The sequence below is a fragment of the Asterias amurensis genome, chromosome 14 (genome assembly GCF_032118995.1).
Source record: "Asterias amurensis chromosome 14, ASM3211899v1".
In the NCBI taxonomy this organism is placed as follows: Eukaryota; Metazoa; Echinodermata; class Asteroidea; order Forcipulatida; family Asteriidae; genus Asterias; species Asterias amurensis.
The window spans coordinates 13064525-13084975 of record NC_092661.1 but is presented as its reverse complement, the minus strand read 5'-3'; the positions used below and the strand labels follow the sequence as shown (position 1 = coordinate 13084975).

General features: G+C 39.4%; 2 protein-coding genes across 2 annotated transcripts; one reads left to right on the top strand and one right to left on the bottom strand.

The window, feature by feature from the left end:
* Window positions 1-4624: 4624 nt before the first annotated feature.
* Window positions 4625-11232, top strand: LOC139946754 (uncharacterized). The gene is made up of 6 exons (XM_071944432.1): window positions 4625-4743; window positions 6082-6259; window positions 7107-7147; window positions 7476-7560; window positions 8266-8377; window positions 9264-11232. The coding sequence occupies exons 2-6, from the start codon at window positions 6085-6087 to the stop codon at window positions 9325-9327; spliced, it is 477 nt and encodes a 158-aa protein (XP_071800533.1). The 5' UTR covers window positions 4625-4743; window positions 6082-6084; the 3' UTR covers window positions 9328-11232.
* A 9-nt stretch (window positions 11233-11241) lies between these two features.
* Window positions 11242-20364, bottom strand: LOC139946753 (ornithine transcarbamylase, mitochondrial-like). Its single transcript, XM_071944431.1, has 9 exons — window positions 19994-20364; window positions 18494-18705; window positions 17921-18008; window positions 17304-17457; window positions 16319-16441; window positions 15902-15955; window positions 15151-15300; window positions 14317-14454; window positions 11242-12777 (listed from the first exon to the last, which is right to left on the bottom strand). The coding sequence occupies exons 1-9, from the start codon at window positions 20119-20121 to the stop codon at window positions 12718-12720; spliced, it is 1107 nt and encodes a 368-aa protein (XP_071800532.1). The 5' UTR covers window positions 20122-20364; the 3' UTR covers window positions 11242-12717.
* Window positions 20365-20451: the final 87 nt, after the last annotated feature.

Genomic DNA, 20451 nt, shown 5'->3' with positions numbered 1-20451 from the left:
GGCCTGGGGTCCGGGGCCCGCTTTAGGGCCGGCATTTTTGTTTGTTTGGGCCGTAGATGCTCTCTATGGCAATCTAGGGAGCCTGAGGGGTGACGTCCCCCTCCCAGATAGTGGAATTTAATGCCTATTTAAAGCTATGGTGCACTTGTTTTGCTATCATGGTCATTGTATTTAAAATTAAAAAACAACTCAATGTAGCTTCGTAATATCCGATATTGTTTCTGCATTATATATGCTCAGATGGCGTTTCATCCCTATCATCACCAGCATCGTCTAGGGCGGATAAAGACAAGACATTTAATTGGGTTGGAGGGGGTGGGGTTGGTGGAGGTGGGGGGCAAGTCTGTTAAAGATGGAGCCTGCGATAAAGCAGGGCGCTAAGCCAAAGGCCCAGGAAGTTTTGCATTGTAGATGGTCTGCGTTGCAATCTCAGAGAGCTACTGGCCAACGAAACGGAACAATAAGCCTTCAAAATTTGAGCAGTAGAATTTGGGCCTTTTCAGATTTTGGAAATACTTGGACTTCCATTATCAATGCAAAAATGGGTATGTGTAGTGGACTGTTTGTTTATACGCAAGGTTTCAAATGACAGACAGAGACAGCACGTCACCGTGAAGTAAAACATACAGTAGCCTATCTACAATAGAACTAAAAAGTACATTTTGGAACCTCCTTAACACATTCCGACCTAGTGGTAACCGGTCAAAGGCATCAAACATGTTTTGAAGGGACAGTCAAAATATTCCAATAACTTTTACTGCATTTCAATACACACAGAGTCTTAAGTAATACAATTTATTTAAACAATACTGGAACCCACATTACTGGGCTATAATTTTAATTTTGTAAAGTTTGAACCTCCCTAAACATGCCCTGATAGTTGTAAAATTTGATATAACAATGATATCAATTTTACAACTACCAGGACGTGTGCACACATACACTTGTGGAAATAAAGACGAAACGGCAATTTAGAATTTGTAGATTATGCATATTTTCCGTGATTCCTTGTTTCTGCATAATTATTTGATACTTTGTTTTGGGTTGTTTCAAGAGACATTTTGCTTGAAATTTGAGGGGAAAATTATATAACTTTTACTACATGGCTTATGTATAAATAAATTTGTGTAAATAGAAACAAACATTACAACTTACAATTTATGCAAACTATGCATATTTTCAGGTCAAGCCATTTTTGTGCTTTTATATAGACAGCCCAAACTTAAATCTTCTAGCGCCTCCTTAGCTTATATATACGCCGGGTAACGCTTCAATGAAATAGGAATGGAAGACCTGTATAGAACTCTTTGTCTGTGCTGTAATTCCGTACACTGTATTTTTAAGAACACGAAAATGCAGGGCCGCCAGGTCGATAGGAATGGCGCCCAGTCACGGCATTATGTCCTCCCACCGAACAAAACTCAATCTTCATGCTCCTTCGCTTTGCGTATAGGCATGAGGGGAAAAAGTACTTGTACTCTATCGGGCGACATAAAAATTACAATGACACATCAGTCTGATTCCAAAGCATGGTTGAGCAGTAGCCTTGATCACTTAAACATTGACAAAAAATATCGGTTAAAAAGGTTTTGTTTCATTACCTCAAAAAGGATCACGGTTTGCAGAAAGTGTCTTGTAGCCATCTTGGTATATATGGTCTTTCTTATAGCTCGATTTCTTTCTTGGATGCCTTCTCTGATGCTAAAACTCTCTGTCTGTCCTCTGAGGAAATGCTGGTTTTCTCCCCACTCTCCAGATGTTGGATGGTTATCCAACCAGATTTACTTGTGTCAGTTTTTCCAACCGAATTTCCAACTGTCCGCAGAAAGAGAGCGTTGCTATTTTCCTTTTTTTTTTTTAATCTTTGAATCTTACATCATCCTCATTTGTTGTTGCGTTTGTGATCGACTGGAACTTTCGGTCGAAATAATGCTGATAATTAATTTGTAGAATGGCAAGTCGACTCATCTGTATTATGTACCGTTTCTCGATAGTACTGATTTACTATAGTCTGGTTCCCAGACCCAAAAATCTCTGACTAGGCTCTGTCGATTTTAGGGTCCGGTATCACCCAAAATCAAGTGACAAAAGGAGGAATTCCTCCTTTTTCGAAGTTGTCCGAAATGTTCCGATTGTGTTGTCGTCAACATTTGGACAGTATCGTTGATGGTCGGTATGGAATCATGTCAGTCCTTTGAGAAACATTTTCTCAAAGGTGTTTTGACTTGAGTGTTCATTAGACATTGATTGAGGATTAAGAGTCATGATTTTTGAAAGTGGTAAAAATGGGGCAAATCTGGTGACTAGCTGTCGAAATTATACGTGTTGAACCAGATTGTCATTTGCCGATCAAAATAAGCGTTGGTAACAAATTCGGAAACTTCACAAATTTTTCCCCACCTCCTTATACGAAGATCGCTCAATTAAACCGGTTTGTAAATTTCAGCGAATGTTGCGAAGACGGTCATTCTGAGTGATTTTCGTAAAAGCATTGGTAAGCGTTAGTAAAGCGGCGTGCGTAAGCGTTTGCAACGTTCGTAAAGGCATTGACAAGCGTTGGTAAGCATTCGTAATACAGGGCCGACTGAGGACGCTCGAGCTGGTGAGACCGAGATTCAAATAGTCACTATCCAACCGCCATTTTGGCCGAATTAAACGCGAAATTCAAATATTCATGTTCGCAAGAACATTTGCCAGTCTGTGAGGGGGCAATCCATTCGAACGAATTAGTAACCCGTTCAAACGAATTAATAATCCGTTCACACGGTCTAGTTATCCGGTCGAACGAATTAGCAATCCGTTTAAACGAATTAGTAATCCGTTCGCACGGTTTAATAATCCGTTCGAACGAATTAGTAATCCGTTCGAACGAATGAGCAATCCGTTCGAACGAATCACAACAACACTTTGCTTCAAGATGGCGGAGGGCAGCGACGCAAGTAAACCTGTAGCCTTGCTCAAGGCAGTCGAATTATTTACTCCGAAAAAAAGACCGCCGCTGTTTAAAAACCCACCCGTATTCACTGTGCATAACATCGCACGACACGATGCCCCCGTACACTATCCGCATGCGGAGACCGTCAGGCCGACAGCCTTGTAGGGTCTGTGTTGAAGCCATTGACCTCATTACTATAATAAGCGAAGAGTTCCCACGGTCAGCTCATTACCATAATGCCCGCGAAAGACGAGACATGTATCACACACCACCACTACGGACGCATGATAGGGTCCAAAGGTCGTGATAAGGGAAGTGCGTGATTGGACGTCAAAATGAATAATTCATTTGCCTCAAATCCTGTGTTGTCTGATAGGTCTGACGAACGATATACATATTCATGAGCTGCATACTAGCATATCCAAGAGCCCCCCCCCCCAATTTCGTCCACTAGTGGAATTTTTTCAATACAACACATTAAACCCGGAAGATACAGACCCGACAGAGCTGTCGGCCTGGCGGCCTCCGCATGCGGTTAGTGGTACGAGTGCGATGACTTGTGTGAACAGTATTCGTACGATCTGACAGTGTGTATACGGGTGGGTCATGCGGTGTGATCGCACGCACCACGAACAGGGTATACGGGTGGGTTTACAGCGGCGTCTTTTCAGAGCGAGTAATGCGACTGCCTTGAGCAAGGCTAGTAAACCTGACGTATCTGATGATGACCGTGTTGGTAAGTTTTTCAATCTTGATCAGTATGATCATCAGAGTCAGAACTTGTATCGCAGCCCTCCGCCATCTTGAAGCAAAGTGTTGTTGTGAGGGGATCGCTTACCCATGCGTGCAGCGCCATTTCATGCCTTGGGTAAACCGTGCAAACGGATTACTAATTCGTTTGAACGGATTATTAATCCGTGCGAACGGTTTACTATTTCGTTCGAACGGATTACTAAACCGTGAGAACGGATTACTAATTCGTTCGAACGGATTACTATTTCGTTCAATCGGATTACTAAACCGTGCGAACGGGTTATTAATTCGTTCGAACGGATTACTAAACCGTTTGAACGGATTATTAATCCGTGTGAACGGATTACTACACCGTTTGAACGGATCATTAATTCGTTCGAACGGATTACTAAACCGTGCGAACGAATTAGCCCCTGCATATTTATTTCTTCCACTGTCCCCTCTCGGGCTCCGTAAGATCCACTATGTTCATTTTATTTTATTTTTTTTTTTTTTTTAATCAGTCAGCCCATTCCTGTAAAACCAATATTAAATTGTCTTTACTTGAGGATAAAGACAAACGTGCCTCTACCTACGAGTCACAACGTGATTATTATCCTACACAAGTCACACTATTGGTGGCGTTCTTTATTGTTAATCTATGAGCTCAGAAAATCTTGCCACAGTAAAGTTTTGCGAGGGTAATGTTGGCAGCCCCCAAAAGTAAAAAAACAAAACTAAAAAACAGGCGAAACACAAACATTTTACCAAAGAATGTTTGTTTCTTAGAACGCCCTATACGGGCTTGCTTGCCCGACGGCCCCCCCCCCCCCCCCCGCGACTCGCGCTCATGGAGGAAGGAAATTAGAATCTCACTGCAGTGTATGTGATTTAGCGCAGACTGGGGTTGTTTTCAGAGTTGGGCAGTTCGTGATTCGTAGTTGGGCAAAGCTTCAAATCGCTGTTCTTCCTTGTCTACCTACTTGCTGATCGGTACCGGGGGTTCAGTCGTCGTAAGTATTGTGGTGTTGCAAGACGAAGACGTCAACCATTTAGGGATTTTCCCTACATAATAGGTAGGCAATTGTTTCATCGACAATGGTTTAGAATGAGATTTTGCTTTTTGGCAACAGTCAGTGAAAAACTGACGACCGAATACGGACATTTCCCCCGTCCCGGCGTATCCGTATGCATTGGCATGCAATTTCAATTTGCATGATTTATCATGTTTACGATGTGTGTTTGGGATATGGTGTGGGTGGGGATGGGCTTGGTGTTTGGGATTGAGGGTGGTCATAAAAATAGAGTGTCATTTCTTCATCATGCTACACTACAGTCATGTGCAGTGAGTACTTTGTAAATACTACATGGCATGGGCATGGTGGGTGGTGACTGGGCGCTGTACTCTCCTTTTCGAAATTTTGTCATTATCGAATATCAATCGTACCATGGTCGTACTCCTAGAACTATTTCGGCTTCGTTCTGCTATCGTCTCCCTATCTATACGGAACCGAAATAGTTCTAGGAGTACCATGGTCGTACTGTGAGTGTGATAATGACAAAATTTCAAAAAATGGGTACAGCGCCCCAGTTACTTGGTCTAGGTTGCACAAGAGATTAAAGGAACACGTTGCCTTGGATCGGTCGAGTTGGTCTTCGAAAAGCGTTTGTAACCGTTTTTTTATAAAATGCATATGGGTAGAAAGATGTTGTAAAAGTAGAATACAATGATCCATACAAACATGCCTCGAAATTGCGTGGTTTTCCTTTTACCTTGTCGACTAACACGTCGGCCATTTATGGGGGTCAAAATTTTGACTCCCATAAATGGCCGACCATGTTTGTTCGCACAGTAGAAGGAAAACCACGCAATTTCGAGGCAAACTTGTGTGGATCATTGTATTCTACTTTTAAAACATCTTTCCAACCATATGCATTTTATAAAAAACGGTTACAAACGCTTTTGTTTTGACCAACTCGTCCGATCCAAGGCAACGTGTTCCTTTAATATTCATAATATTCACAATAATTACAAGACTCCAAATGAATAATATTAATATTTAAAAAAAAGTATTGGAAAAGTTTTCGTGTGGCGCCACCACTTTTTTCATTCGATATGAAATAATATAGTATCTAATTAACCTCAATGAGATATCCTTTTTGTAAAATTGAGTGAAAAAGTGGTGGCGCCATACGGAGAGTTATCCAAAGTATTAACAATGACAAAGTGGAAAAAATGGGGTAGTTTCGAGGTTAGTACTGTTTCTGATAGTGGTGGTACTCTGTGTGTGTCTAAATGTCGGTTCTAATTTTGGTCATTTTATTTTGCTTACTCTGTATCGATCAACAACTATTTTTGTATTTTCAGAAATGTACTTTTCTTTATCATAAGTAATAACTTTTGACGTTTTCAGATAATGGCGGTCAGTAGACAGAGCTCACTGCTCTTCCGCAGGTTTTTGTTCGGTCAGAGAGGATTTACGAGTGCAGCGCCCTCCGAGGCAAAAGCCATCACTCGATTCAGTCAACTAGATGCCAAGATTGAGAAAGCCTTACCAGCTAAATGGCAACCAATATGGAACCATCCCGCAGGTCGGTGGTAGGCCTAGTCTGTGGTTAATATTCTGCAGTAACGGATCTGTTTTATGCCATCACATTTACCTTGAGACAGAATACACTTACTCATAGCCAGGGCTCAGTCCCAGGCATAATCAGACATTTCCTTTTTTTATGGGGGGGACATAATTGGGTAGGGGGCTATTTAAAGGAACACGTTGCCTTGGATCGGTCGAGTTGGTCTTCGAAAAGCGTTATGTAATCGTTTGTTATAAAATGCATATGGGTAGAACGATGTTGTAAAAGTAGAATACAATGATCTACACAAATATGCCTCGAAATTGCGTGGTTTTTCGTTTTACCTCGTCGAATAACACGGTCGGCCGTTTATGAGAGTCCAAATTTTGACTCCCATAAATGGCCGACCGTGTTAGTTCTTGACGTAAAAGGTGATACTTGTGTGGATCATTATACTCTACTTTTAAAACATCTTTCTAACCATATGCATTTCATAACAATTGGTTTAAAACGCTTTTTATAGACCAACTCGTCCAATCCAAGGCAACGTGTTCCTTTAATGATTGTATCATTCAAACTATTCATTTGTGCATTTTTTTCTGATTTAGCAGACTAAACAGGGTCACCTTTGGCTAATTACCAATCATAGCACAAAATGCTTATACATGTAGTTCTTTTGGCCAAAACCACACTGGAGCTACATCATGTAGGTACATTTACTTAGATGTATTAGCCATGGCCTGTATAGACTTGTAAAACCAATAGGATACATTTTTTTAGAATTTGGGCTCGACTAGAATTTTGAATAAAGAAATAGATTTTGAGCAGATAAACACAAGTGTGAATCCTTTGTTGTTTGTTACAGGACTAAAAACAATTCATTTCTGGGCACCGATGTTTAAATGGGTAAGTGTTGGAAATGTTATGTTAGATTGTGTATTCCTGTTTTGAGTTTGTTCTTCCTGCATGGACATAACCGCTCCAGATTTTCTCAAAGGGCGACTACCATTTGGAATGGAATTTTCACATGTTAGTTTTATTTGTTTACATCTACATTTATACAGAATTTAAACAATCAAACAGTTCCAAAACTCAAGTGGATGACAAGGGTAACATCCTCTAATTAAAATTATTATTATTATTGTTGTTAGTTTTAGAGTGACAGCCTTTTGAATTCTCAGATCAACCATGATGTGTTGTGTTTATTTTGTTTGTCTTATGGTTCTTGTTTCAGTGTTTAGTCATAGCAGGATTAGCGGACTATGCAAGACCAGCAGAGAAGCTCAGTGTGTCTCAGTCAGGAGCTCTAGCAGCCACAGGTACGTGTCTCCAGATGTAGCTAAAGACAAAATACAAAATCAGTACTATACAAAATCTATAACGTTGCGGGACCCGCTGCCAAAAACAGCTACTGGGCAATTGCAGTAGACTAGATGGTAAGACACTGCTCTGGAATTGCAAGGGTCGTGGGTTCGAATCCCACCCGAGTTATATGCCTGTGATATTTTTTCACAGGACTCGGGCAAAGTACTGAGTATGGTGTACAATAGTGTATGGGTAAAAACAAAACAGACCAGGCCTCAGATCTATCACTTTATCAGCACTTAAATACGCTTCATGTTCTTTGAACTCGTTTGGGCAGTAACAGGGACAGGGCCTTTTCCAACATAGCACCAAGACTCTGGAATTCATTTCCTGAAGGCCTCAGACAAATGCACAGCATCACTCTCTTCAAGCAGAAACTCAAACACAATTGTTCATGCTTGCTTTCCCTACAACTTGAAAATGTGTTTTTGTAATGCTACATGTACATGTATGTATATAAATATATTATGTGAAATGGGTATTACAATTGCAAACAAAACTCTGCACACCTGTTAACAAGTATAATGAGTACATCAGACCGCCCTTCAGAGGTAAAAAGCACTACATAAGAAACAAGCATCATCTGTAAAGACAGTTACTAGTCGAGGACTCCCAAGTTCTAAAAGATCTTTAACATTATATATAATTTCTTTTTACAGGTGTAATCTGGTCCAGGTACTCTATGGTAGTCATCCCTAAAAACTGGAATCTGTTTAGCGTTAACATCTTCTTAGCTATGACAGGGATAATGCAACTAGCAAGAATTTATAGGTAAGTGGAAATCTAGTTCCGGGCAATCTTGATGGTCTAGTTGGTATAAGACAACTGCTCTATATTGGCAGAAACCGTGGATTCAAATCCCACTCAATTAATATGCCTGTGATTTTTTTTACAGAAATTTGGACAGTACTGAGTATACTGTACAGTGTAATAGATGTTAAATTTAAATTTGCATCGGGGATGAAGAATATTAATTTTGGTTTTTACCCATACACCGATGTGTGTTAGCACTGAATACTCAGTACTTCCCAGAGTCCTGTGAAAAAAATATCACAGGCATATTACTCGGGTGGGGTTCGAACCCACGACCCTTGCAATTCTAGAGCAGTGTCTTACCAACTAGACTACCGAGATTGTCCGGTAGCTAGTAGAGGCAGTTCGAATCCTATGTATACAGTGCTTACACACACAGTGTTCCTGTGCCCTTTTGTAAACCCTTACAAAATGGCCGAGCAGTTTAGTGCACTTAAGTCATCAACTGTGTGTTCGATTCTCGGTCATGACACTTGTGACATTGGGCCAGACACTTGCCTATAATTGCTTCTCTTCACCCAGGATTAAATGGGTACCTGTGAGGGCAGAGATTCGTATGTAGTTCTTGTGCTTGATTTAGCTTGGTGTGCTACATATATTGGCTGCATACTCCCTAGGGAGCTGAGATGGTTTAAGGAATGAAAGAAAATAGCTGTGACCAGGGGTAATACTGTTGGAGCGCCATGAGCATCACTGAGTGACGGATGCGAGCACTGTAGAAGAAGTCACTGTTATTATATATATGGGTCACATAATTCACATGTAGCTCTGCATTAGTGAGCAATTTATCCAGGCAGCTTAAGTGCAAAGTGATTTATGTCTGTTTTTCTTGTTAACTTCTCAGGCACCATCAAAAGGAAAAAGAGAGAGTTGGCGACCATCCCTGCCCCAGAATCAACAAGAAGTGACTTTCTTTAAATATTTAGGTGATAATGTAGTACAAAAACGGTGAATTTTACTTGGAAATTATATTTATCATTAATATCGAGTGAACCAGAACTATGGATTTGATTGGTTTGGAATGGTGAAGGTTTTATGGGTTTTGTTTTCTAAAGCTATCGAAAATCAGATTAAGGTGTGTATATTATACTGTTTGTATTGTTTGATTGTATGTTATTGTTAGTTAACCCTCTACTCTCTGTAACATGGCTGAGTGGCTTAAAGGCACTGGACACTTGGTAATTACTCAAAACAATTGTTAGCATAAAAACGTACTTGGTTACAAGCAATGGATAGCTGTTGATAGTATAAAACATTGTGAGAAACGGCTCCCTCTGAAGTAATGTAGATTTTTAGTAAGAAGAAATTTTTCACTAAAATATTTGAATTGAGTTCAAGACCTCAGCCGAGGTCTCGAATTCAAGGCATCTAAAAGCACACAACTTGCGCGAAAAGTTCAAATTTTCACAGGTTTGTTATTTTATGCACTTGTTGAGATACACCAACTGTGAAGGCTAGTCTTTGACAATTACCAATAGTGTCCAGCCGTCGATTTCACAAAGAGTTAGGACTTGTCTTATCTCGAGTTAGGACGAGTAACTTGTCCTAACTTAGGATTAATCTTAAGGTCTGCATGCTACAGTGCAGGGTTGGGACTCGTCCTAAGTCATAAGATTAATCCTAAGTTAGGAAGAGTTTTGTGAAATCAACGGCAGTGCCTTTAAAGCATCGAACTCAAGTTCTAATGGCTGAGTCATCAGTCTGTGGGTTCCAATCCCGGTTGTGAGACTTGTGTTCTAAGGCAAGACACTTCACCATAATTGCTTCTCATCGCCCAGGAGTAAAGGGATATCTATGAGGGCACAGAACAGTGATGTGTATGATACTGATAAGCAACCTGTGCGCCATATTGGTGGCCGGTGCTGCATACTCCAAAGGAGTTGAGATGGTTTATCATGAACACCATGCATTGCTAATTAGTTGAACCACAGGGTCACTTTGAACAATGCTGCCTAAACATTTCTAGTAGAGCCTAGCTTGAAAATTTAACAGCAATATATCGTACAAAGTATTTTTTACGTATTTCACATACGCCTATTCAGTATGAAAACTTTATACATTTTTTTTTATATGAAAGTATTAATTTCTATGTTTTGAAACACTATGTTGTTGGAATGTATAAAATACTTCTGATTTAGGTAATTTTGCATTTTCAGAATGTGATAACTTATTATTGCTGTGAGTTTATGCCTAAGCAGCCCACCTGTAATCAAAGTGTACAATGTCTAGTTCCTTCATACTGTTTTTTCTATATTCATGATGCCAGTTACAAATTCAGGCACCACACTACATGTAGATGGCGGTAGACTTTTTCTTAAGCAAGGGGAATCTGAATATATTTATGTCAATGTCTATGAAAGTAACTGATACCAGATGAACTGTGTGTTGGGGGAGGGGAGGGGCGGGGTGTACGACCTGTGTAAGGGTCTGGCACACCTCACCCTACAAATAATCTGTCTCAGTCAGCATTTTGAGCCTTGAAGTAGGATGAGGACTTTCGGCAATTCCTGAGAACAAGAACGGTTATTTTAATAAGCCTTTTCGAAATATGGTGATAAGAATGCTACAAGGTTTGGGTAAATGTGTCTGTATACACCCAAACCAAACAGTACACTCCTATCGCGTCCGGCATACCTCAAAAAGGCTTAACAGATTCTTACCATATTTGCCAAGAGGAAAAATCCAGAACTTTACCATCTTTTAAGAAAAATCGTTTACTTTGTAGAGGGACTGTAGTCCTGGGACTGTTAAATAAAGTAGAGGAATTATATTTTTAATAACTCTAAATAAACTGAGCGTAAACAAAGAGAAAATGTGTTTTTCTTGTGTTATTATTTCAGATTAGCAACGACAATTGCGAAGAATACATTTCGGGTGGAATAATTATGCAGTGCGTGATACATCAGATAGAAAGTATTTCAAGTGGTACAATATCTCCTTCCCTTTTCAATATGAGGAACAAATTCTAACTAGGGGCCCGCTTTGTGGCTCAAAATTTTGGAAGCTCAAACTGGCAAGAGGTCCGCTGCATCAAATGCTTTTTTTTATTACACATATAAGCTAGGCCTAGTTTCATCAAGGTGTAGCCTACAACCTTTAATACATCTATAAAAATACGAAAACACAACAGCTTGAGCAATTTGACATAAGTTTCTAAAAGCAATATTTTTAAAAAGTACTGTGTGACATTCTACTACAAAAGCATGTGGCGTGGCGTGGCTTAGTCGTTAAGCGCTAGTACTGCACTTGAGCTTTCATGGCTATGGCATTTCTGATCAGCAGAAGGTGGGTTTGAGTCCAGTTGTAATAATTATTTGCTTTGTCCTTCGGATGGTACATTCAGCTGTAAGCCTTGTGACTAGGATGTGTAGTGTTCGTAAAAGAGAACACTTATCATGGAAGGGTAGGGGTTAACCCCAGTGTTTCTGGTTCAGATAGGCCGGCTTATTACAGATTTCCTCAGGCTGATGAGCTACAGTGATTAAGTTCAGTGATTAGGCATCCTTTCTTACCAGATAACAATAAAATAAAGTAAATATTTCAGGACTGCCAACACAAGAATTACTGGCTGGCGAAAACATAAGTAAAGTAGTACTATTTACTACCAGTGTAACAAACTAGTAAGAAGTAAGTTTCTATCAGGTCTAAAGTTCAATGGAAGCCTCTCTTGCCCTTAGCTTTGGTTTCGTGTCTCTTCCAATACTGAATACATTAATGCTTCTTCAATCGGTTCAATCAAGTAATCAACACAATAACTACACATGCACCTTTGAAACTTTGAACCTTTGTACCGAGACGTCACAAATATATATCTAGTTATATAAATGTTGAGCTGACTTCAATTTTGGCATGATTGAATGATCTCAACTTTTACGCTAACTATTATACTAGTCCATTAACCATAGCAGTACCCTGTATTACAAACATTATTAATTATTAGTGCTAAATAGCTCAGTTGGTTAGAGTGGCTAGCACGTTAATCTGGAGATGGCAAGTTCAAAGTTAGTATTAAATTTGTCTTTGTTCAATCCAACTTGAACGCTAATTTCAGTATAGTTTTTTTTCAGACAGGTAGGCTGAAAATTGCAAAAGAGGTTTATAGTTTTACTAGTTGAGACAAATAAAGTAATATTCAACTGCACTTACAGATAATGATCTTTGATCCAATGAGACATTCCAGCGCAAAAATATACATTTATTATTTGAAAGAATAAAATTGCCGAAGAATTGCAACTTTCAGCCGTGTTGGACACAGCCAAGGAAATACTGACCAATTAGAGACATACCCTGTCTTGTCCTTAGAAAGATGGTTTAGGAGTCGAGGGAGTGTGATCCTTCAGCAGGGAAAGTAGAACAGCCTGGGTAGAAATCAAATAATTATAAAAATGTTAAAGGCAGTGGACACTATTGGTAACTACTCAAAATAATTATTAGCATAAAACCTTTCTTAGGGACGAGTAGTGGGGAGAGGTTGATGGTATAAAACATTGTGAGAAATGGCTCCCTCTGAAGTGCCATAGTTTTCGAGAAAGAAGTAATTTTCCACGAATTTGATTTCGAGACCTCAGATTTAGAACTTGAGGTCTCGAAATCAACCATCTAAATGCACACAACTTCGTATGACAAGGGTGTTTTTTCTTTCCTTATTATCTCGCAAGTCCGATGACCGATTGAGCTCAAATTTTCACAGGTTTGTTATTTTATGCATATGTTGAGATACATCAACTGTGAGGGCTAGTCTTTGACAATTACCGATAGTGTCCACTGCCTTTAAGTTATAAGAAAACCTTATGTTGCAGTTCAAGACATCAATCAATCATCATATATTTTGTATAGCGCAATAATTTTAGTTGCATTTTCAAAGGCACTAAGCACAGTGGAAGAACATTTAGTACAAAAGAGTTCTCAGAAGTTCATGTGGAGATGACAAGTGCAATGGACTAATTGTAAGCAGATTCAAAGAGATGATTCTTAAAAAGTGGTTTTGAATATCATTAAAGGGTGGCTGCAGTGTTTTTTTAAATAATTTAAACGATTAAACATGACTTTTTAAACCTGAAATATTTTTATATATTTTTTATTAAATGCGCAAGTATTTTAAAAATGGTTTTCAAGAGATTAGGGGAACCCACCCCGCCCCTAAAAGGGAGCCTTCATTTGCATAAACGTGACGTCATGTCGGGAACCCGAGCCGTCGGGCCCCCTGGCTGTGTGCATATAGAGACGTGTGAACTGTGTGGCCTGGTACCTAGGCGCGTGTAGTTAGGGACCAGACTCTTTTTGCCGACGATATGTTTGAATTCCCGACGTGACGTCGATGGAAGGGGGGCGGTAACAATACACAAAAGGGGGGGGCATGACTTATTCGCTAATTACGCAAGTGAGATATGTCGGGGAAAAAACAAAACACATTTTATTGATGTTCAACACATATATCAGAAATAAATGACAGCAAAATTAACTGTTTTATTTTAATTCACTGCAGCATCCCTTTAAGTAAGGGGTCAGGTGTACAGAGTTGATCATTCCATAATTTTGGTGCACATACAATATTACTTAAGACAATAGAACACCTTTTCTATCATGTGATCATGCCCGTCATAAATGATACTCCTGGTGATGAATTATCAAATGAAGTGGACGTGTGGAACTTACATGTATTGGTAAGAGCGATGTTATACGGCAAACAAACTATAATAATTACACCTCACATATATTCAAAAGGTAAGGTGGAACAGAGAGCTTCCCCACCACATCACAATCACTGTAGCAAGCCCCTTCTCTTTTTTGTACACAAGCGTTAGGGTGTTTTGGCATTTCAGATCTTTCCAGTCCTCTTTGAAAGGTGTTTTAAATTAGAAAGATCTTTTGTGTGACATGGTGGTAACAGGTCTTACCATGACAGTCCACTTCCTGTTTTCCGCCTCTGGCCACACAAGGGAGTTTTTACTATAAAACACCTCATCGTCAACCTCTTCCGGTTTTCTTGGCAGGCAATGGAGAAAGGTCCAATCCTTCACCATCACATCCGTCATCTGAAAAAAAAAAAAAAAAAAAAAATCAGTCATTACAGCACAGCTAAATGTAGTCCTCATACATGTACATCATTATTTAAGTCTTTCTACTCTTATTGCCAGCATTTCCCATCGAGCTGACCAACCATTCATCTGCAGAAGTCATTATTGAATGGTCAAAGAGTAGGAGGGTTGACTTTGTAATGTTTAATGCATATTATAGTTCGAGGTGGTATAGTTTGCCATTAATGGTGTCACCACAAACCTTACTCACTTAACATTGGTAGCTTAAAGGCAGTGGACACCATTGGTAATTGTCAAAGATTAGCCTTCACAGTTGGTGTATCTCAACATATGCATAAAATAACAAACCTGTGAAAGTTTTAGCTCAATCGATCATCGAACTTGCGAGATAATAATGAAAGAAAAAAACCACCCTTGTCACACGAAGTTGTGTGCGTATAGATGGTTGATTTTGAGACCTCAAGTTCTAAACCCGAGGTCTTGAAATCAAATTCGTGGAAAATTACTTCTTTCTCGAAAACTATGGCACTTCAGAGGGAGCCGTTTCTCACGATGTTTTATACCATCAACCTCTCCCCATTACTCGTCACCAACAAAGGTTTTATGCTAATAATTATTTTGAGTAATTACCAATAGTGTCCACTGCCTTTAAAAGCTCCTCAAAACAACACTATCTGAAGTCCGGCATCCTACCTTCTTTGTGACTTGATAACCTTTGAAAGCCTTCAAGCGTTCAACCTTCTCTTCTTCCTGGCCCATGCTAATCCATGTGTCAGTAACAACGATGTCTGCGTTGTGGCAGGCTTCCATTGGGTCATTGGTGACAAACACCTCAGTATTTGCCTGAATGATAAAAGGACTGCTTTGTCAAATACATGTTGAGAAATTTTCCTTGAGGGCTAAGCAATAAGCAACTGACTAACTCATAAGCAATAATTATGTACAACTGACTAGTGTTAAAAATACATGGTTTGGAACATAACAACAGGTCTAAGCAATAATTAAGTATACTAGCTCTGTGAAATACATGTTGTGGAATATTTTTACAGGACCAAGGAATGTATAACTGAAGTGAATTATGGTGTGGAATCTTTCTCTAGGGTCAAGCAGTACAAAATAATAGATTGAAAATAATGATACCGACTAAATAACAAGATCAAGATAGCACATGATATCGTTAACATTTATACAAAATAACTATGACAGTTACAGCAACACCCAAAGCGAAACAATCCACATATGAACGTGCTGAAGAGCCTAAAGTAAGAAATTTAAGTATGCAATATAAAAAATATTCAAAACATAATTATCAACTGCAATGAAATATATAACAAGAACTTCAAACATGTATGAAACAATGATATCAATGTAGTTAATCAAAGACTTCAGACAAATGTACAAGAAGTTATAATGAAAACACAGAGTTATGTGTGAAATGATTTACCTCCTTTGCGAACTTGACTGTATCTGCCATCACCTCAGGAAAGATTTCATAGCCCTGTAAAAAAAAGAGTGAAAGCAAAATCAATTTAAGACTCAGAATAAACCCTACACCAAATCTACAAGTTGGTTCTACCATTTCAGGATGCCACAAGCAGTGCCATTTAGCAGAAAATGCCGCTTGACGAATTTCTTTGCAAAGCAAAAATTGAATAGGGCACCACTCACAACAACCTACGTGTATTATGTCATTTTGACTGGTAACCTGTTTCTGTTCAGCAATACTTTTCTGTGCTCAGCAAGTTTTTGTGCTTACAGGGTTTATGAAATTGGGCAAAGGTCATGTCCTGAACACTTTCCACTTTTCAAGCGTGTGTCAACCCAGTCAGTGACCCCATAGCACCCCTAGATTGCAACTCACCTTAGGTGTGGCCAACTTGAGGTTGATTCCTAGGCGTGGTGCTGCCATCATGATAGAATGGATGATATTGTTTCCATCACCAACCCAGGCTAGCGTTAGGCCACTCAGTGACCCATAATGCTCCTACAGTCATTGGGAAAGGGAAAAAAATTAACAATTTTAGTTTTTCTGTAGGACAAGCAAAAGTACATTTCATTTCTTCATGAATGATTTGTTATACTAATTACAAATCATGGCATAAGCCGAATTAAAAGTAAATTTCCAAAATGGTTGTTTTGTCCATCACCAACCCAGGCTAATTCCAGTGACCAATAATGCTCATACAGTCATTGGTCTGTTGGTAATGAAAGAGAGTTCACTTTTTTGTCTACATTTTTAGTTTTTTTGTTGGAATACGAGACAAAGTACAGGTTGGTTACAGTAAAGTGTAGTTTCATTCTAAAAGCTTACTGGTTAAATATTTGATTTGGGATTGAACTTAATCAAGCAAACTTTTGGTACTAGCCAAGAACTTAAAGGAGAGAAGACAGGGAAGGAATTCAGTTTTAGATGTTGGAGGAAAACCCCCGTTCCAGAGAATAACCCGACAGTCGGGTAGGGACTGAAAACCCAATCTACCATGTCTACATAGTGTCTCTGGTGTGATTTGGACTGGGTTCCTTAAGGTGGAAGGCGAGGAAAGATACCAAGCCAACCCAACCACCATGCTTTTCCTTCTGTGCCGTTTGTAAACTTCTGAATGTTGATTCAAACATTCTTGCAAAGATGTTTTGAAATAAGTGGGGAAATTTGGGATAGTCTTACTGAATCCTCCAATATCCTCCACTCTATGGCAACTTAACACCAAAACATTTGGACTTGAATCCGATTGGTATGCCTGGCCCAGTATTGCTTTGCAGTAATACTGACTACAAATACTCTGCAAGCAGTTGTTGAATATAATAAATTAAACATTGAAGGACAATTGATTGTAGTTTTATCTTACCTGTAATGTTAACATATCAGCTAATGACTGCAGTGGATGATAGATTTCTGACAAGCCATTAACTATTGGCACAGAGCCCTCTTCTGTTAATGTAATCAGGTCCTCATGGCGGTAGACCCTGGCGAATATCAAATCTACAAATCCCGACAGGACTCTATAAAACAAACAACCAAAAAAACCCAAAGTTACAAGCTTTATCTTTTCAAGAGACAACCTACTTTAAAAGAGGGGGACTGTAGAATAATTTACCAGCCAAACTACCAAGGCCTAATTTCAAAGCTGTTTAGCAGAAAATGCTGCTCTTTGCCATGTTTGCTGAGCAAGAAATGAGTCGGGCACCGGTGGCAAGAGTATGAACTTCATGCAATGTTGGCTGGTAGCCTGTTTCTGCTAAGTAGCATTTTCTCTGCTAAGAAAGATTTTGTGCTTACAGGCTTTATGAAATTGCGCTCAGGTCACAAGTAAAATTTTATGACTGGTATCATGCTCATTAGCAGAAAATTGTTAAGCAATAGTTTGCTTCAGAACTAAGGGGCCTTCAATACCGTTGCCTGGACACAAGGGAACTAAATTGAGGAGGAGAAATCTAGATGGTGGCATCAAAGGTCTCAACTTACCTGGCTGTGTCTCTCAGGGACTCATTGACTCCAAGGTGTATATCATTCTGAGTTAGAAAAGATGGATGGCCTCCCAGGGCTGCAAAACCTAAATTATCAAACAAAAAATCACAACTTAATCAATTAGGCCTACTGTATTCCAAAATACATGCACAACAAAGGAAAAGAAAAAACATACATGTACGTGTACCTTTTACTTTTGGGCGCGTTCGATTAGCTTCCCTATGTCGACCCCGCTGTGTTCATTGGTATGAGCCCCTGACAACAGCTAATCCAACGATCACTCACCCTCTCGTGGTGACATCGTGCACCTTGGAACAGCCCCAGTGACCCGATCCACAAGCAGAGCACTTGGGGCTGACCCAGGTGAGCCCCTGGAATTACGTCAAAGCTATTCGAGTGTATCGGGGGCAGATTGGGGTCGACCCGGGAAAGCTAATCGAACGCACCCTCTAATGTGGTTACAGTTCTTCAGTCGAGGGGGGCAAATAAGCGTAAGCTTTTAGTCTCTACATCCAGGTTAATCAAGGTTAGTAAAATCCAGGTAAATAAATAAATAAAATACATACATACCTGTCTCTGACGACATCCTCGTCCTTGTACTTCTCTTCTCAAAGATCAAGGCGGCTGCTTTACCCACAAGAGGCTGGTAAATCTCCCCACCCATCTTGATCCTCTCCTTCAGGTCCACTGCCGTCCAAAGTAGCTGCTCGATGTCATGTTTGTTGAAATCTCGGAGGGTCAAGAAGTGTTTGCCGATGAAGGAGGTCTGCTTAGGGTCTGATCTGGATTGAGTAGAATTAACGATGAAACTGATTGATAGAAGTTCTGTAAACTCTTTTGTCTTAAATTTTTTCCTTCACTTTGCGAAGCGCCTCGGAATAGAATGAGGGCACTCTACCAAATAATGTCTGATGATTGATGATTGATTGATTATTATTGTTATTATTTATTTGGCTTTAAAACTCATACAAAATACAAACATTGATTGATTGATTGATTTATTGATTGATTGACTGATTGATTGGTTGATTGATTGATTGGTTGATAATGGAAATTGTTAAATGTTTCTACTTTTATTCGTTCAATCCCTGCTGACTGTCGTCAGCACATGCTGATATATTTTAATAAAATCCATTTTAAGCACACGACTGGTCAATGCCATGTTATCCTTAAAGCAGGACAATGTCACACGCCCTAGAGCGAGTGTCAGTCAACAGGGGTCAGTGATTTGGTTAATAATATGGCCATGCATCTTTTGTGTACAAAATCAAAAAATGTAAAAAGACTCAAATGTGTCCAAGGTTGAGGAATTGAAGTTAAAAACATTAATTAATTACTTGCAAACAATGAGCTTATCCAGGCAATGCCTGGAATGCCCAACGCACTTTAAAAACAAATAATCGCTGAAAATCACACACCCTTTATACCACAGCACAGGGGTGCTGCAATCATTGCAACCAACCAAGCAAAGAACCTGGCTGGCTGGAGAATTTTTGAAGGGGAATTAGCATGATTTATATTGAGACCAGTTCGATGAAGATGCTACTGTCTTTGGCAGAAAACATTATTTTAAGTTCTGTTATCTTTCTAGCAAAGAACTGTGGTAGAAACGATTAGCCTACAAACATAAAAACATAAAAACATGACAAACATCACTATAAAAATATTATATATAGTTTATCATAAATATGTACAATTTATAGTTATTAAAAGTGTACATGTACTTTAATTATTTGTGTTGTTAATTTATTTTGTATTTTTAAACCTGAGTAAGTCTAGATTCCAGTAAAAGTCGAAGAAGATAAAACAAAATTCAAACAATTAACACACTGAACTCAAGTCATAACAACAATGTATAATAATGCAAGAAACAACAAATTATTTTCCCCATAAAAAAAATAACAACAAAGGGGTAAGGAAAAACATTTAAATATGAATATGTTTGACTCCAGAGTCCTACTCAAATCCTGGTCTAGTCATATGTAAAGTACATGAACATGAAAAAGCATCTAACTCAGTAACTGCATGCCAAGCAATTTCTTGCACTTTTTGTTTGACTGCCATACTTACTGTCCAGCAATATTCCCATGCATTGCCGCAACACAAACTCGTTTATTCCCCAGTCCAAGAACACCACTCGCTTTGCAACCAGACTGCAACACAGCAGAGGTTAGACGAGAAAATGTTCCAGCTGCCATTATTTGTTGAATTCCTCTTCTTCGCACAATAAATAAATGATGTTTTTAGACAACCAAACACAACAAACACCCTGTAGTTTTTTGACAATCAGCCAGCTGGACAGTACATGTGTGTGCGCTCGTGTGTACACAACGTTATTGCATGCAGCAGGACGACGAGTGATAAATGCCAGCCAACTCGTCCCCAAGCCATAGTCGCCAACTTCAAAATCAAAGTCGCTCCGTGTGCGTTAAATATAATTTTAACGGGGGCGACTCTGTCAGGGCCGACTTTGAAAGGGGCGAGTTTTAGGAGAGGTGACTTTGTTTGGGGCGACTTTGTTCGGGGCG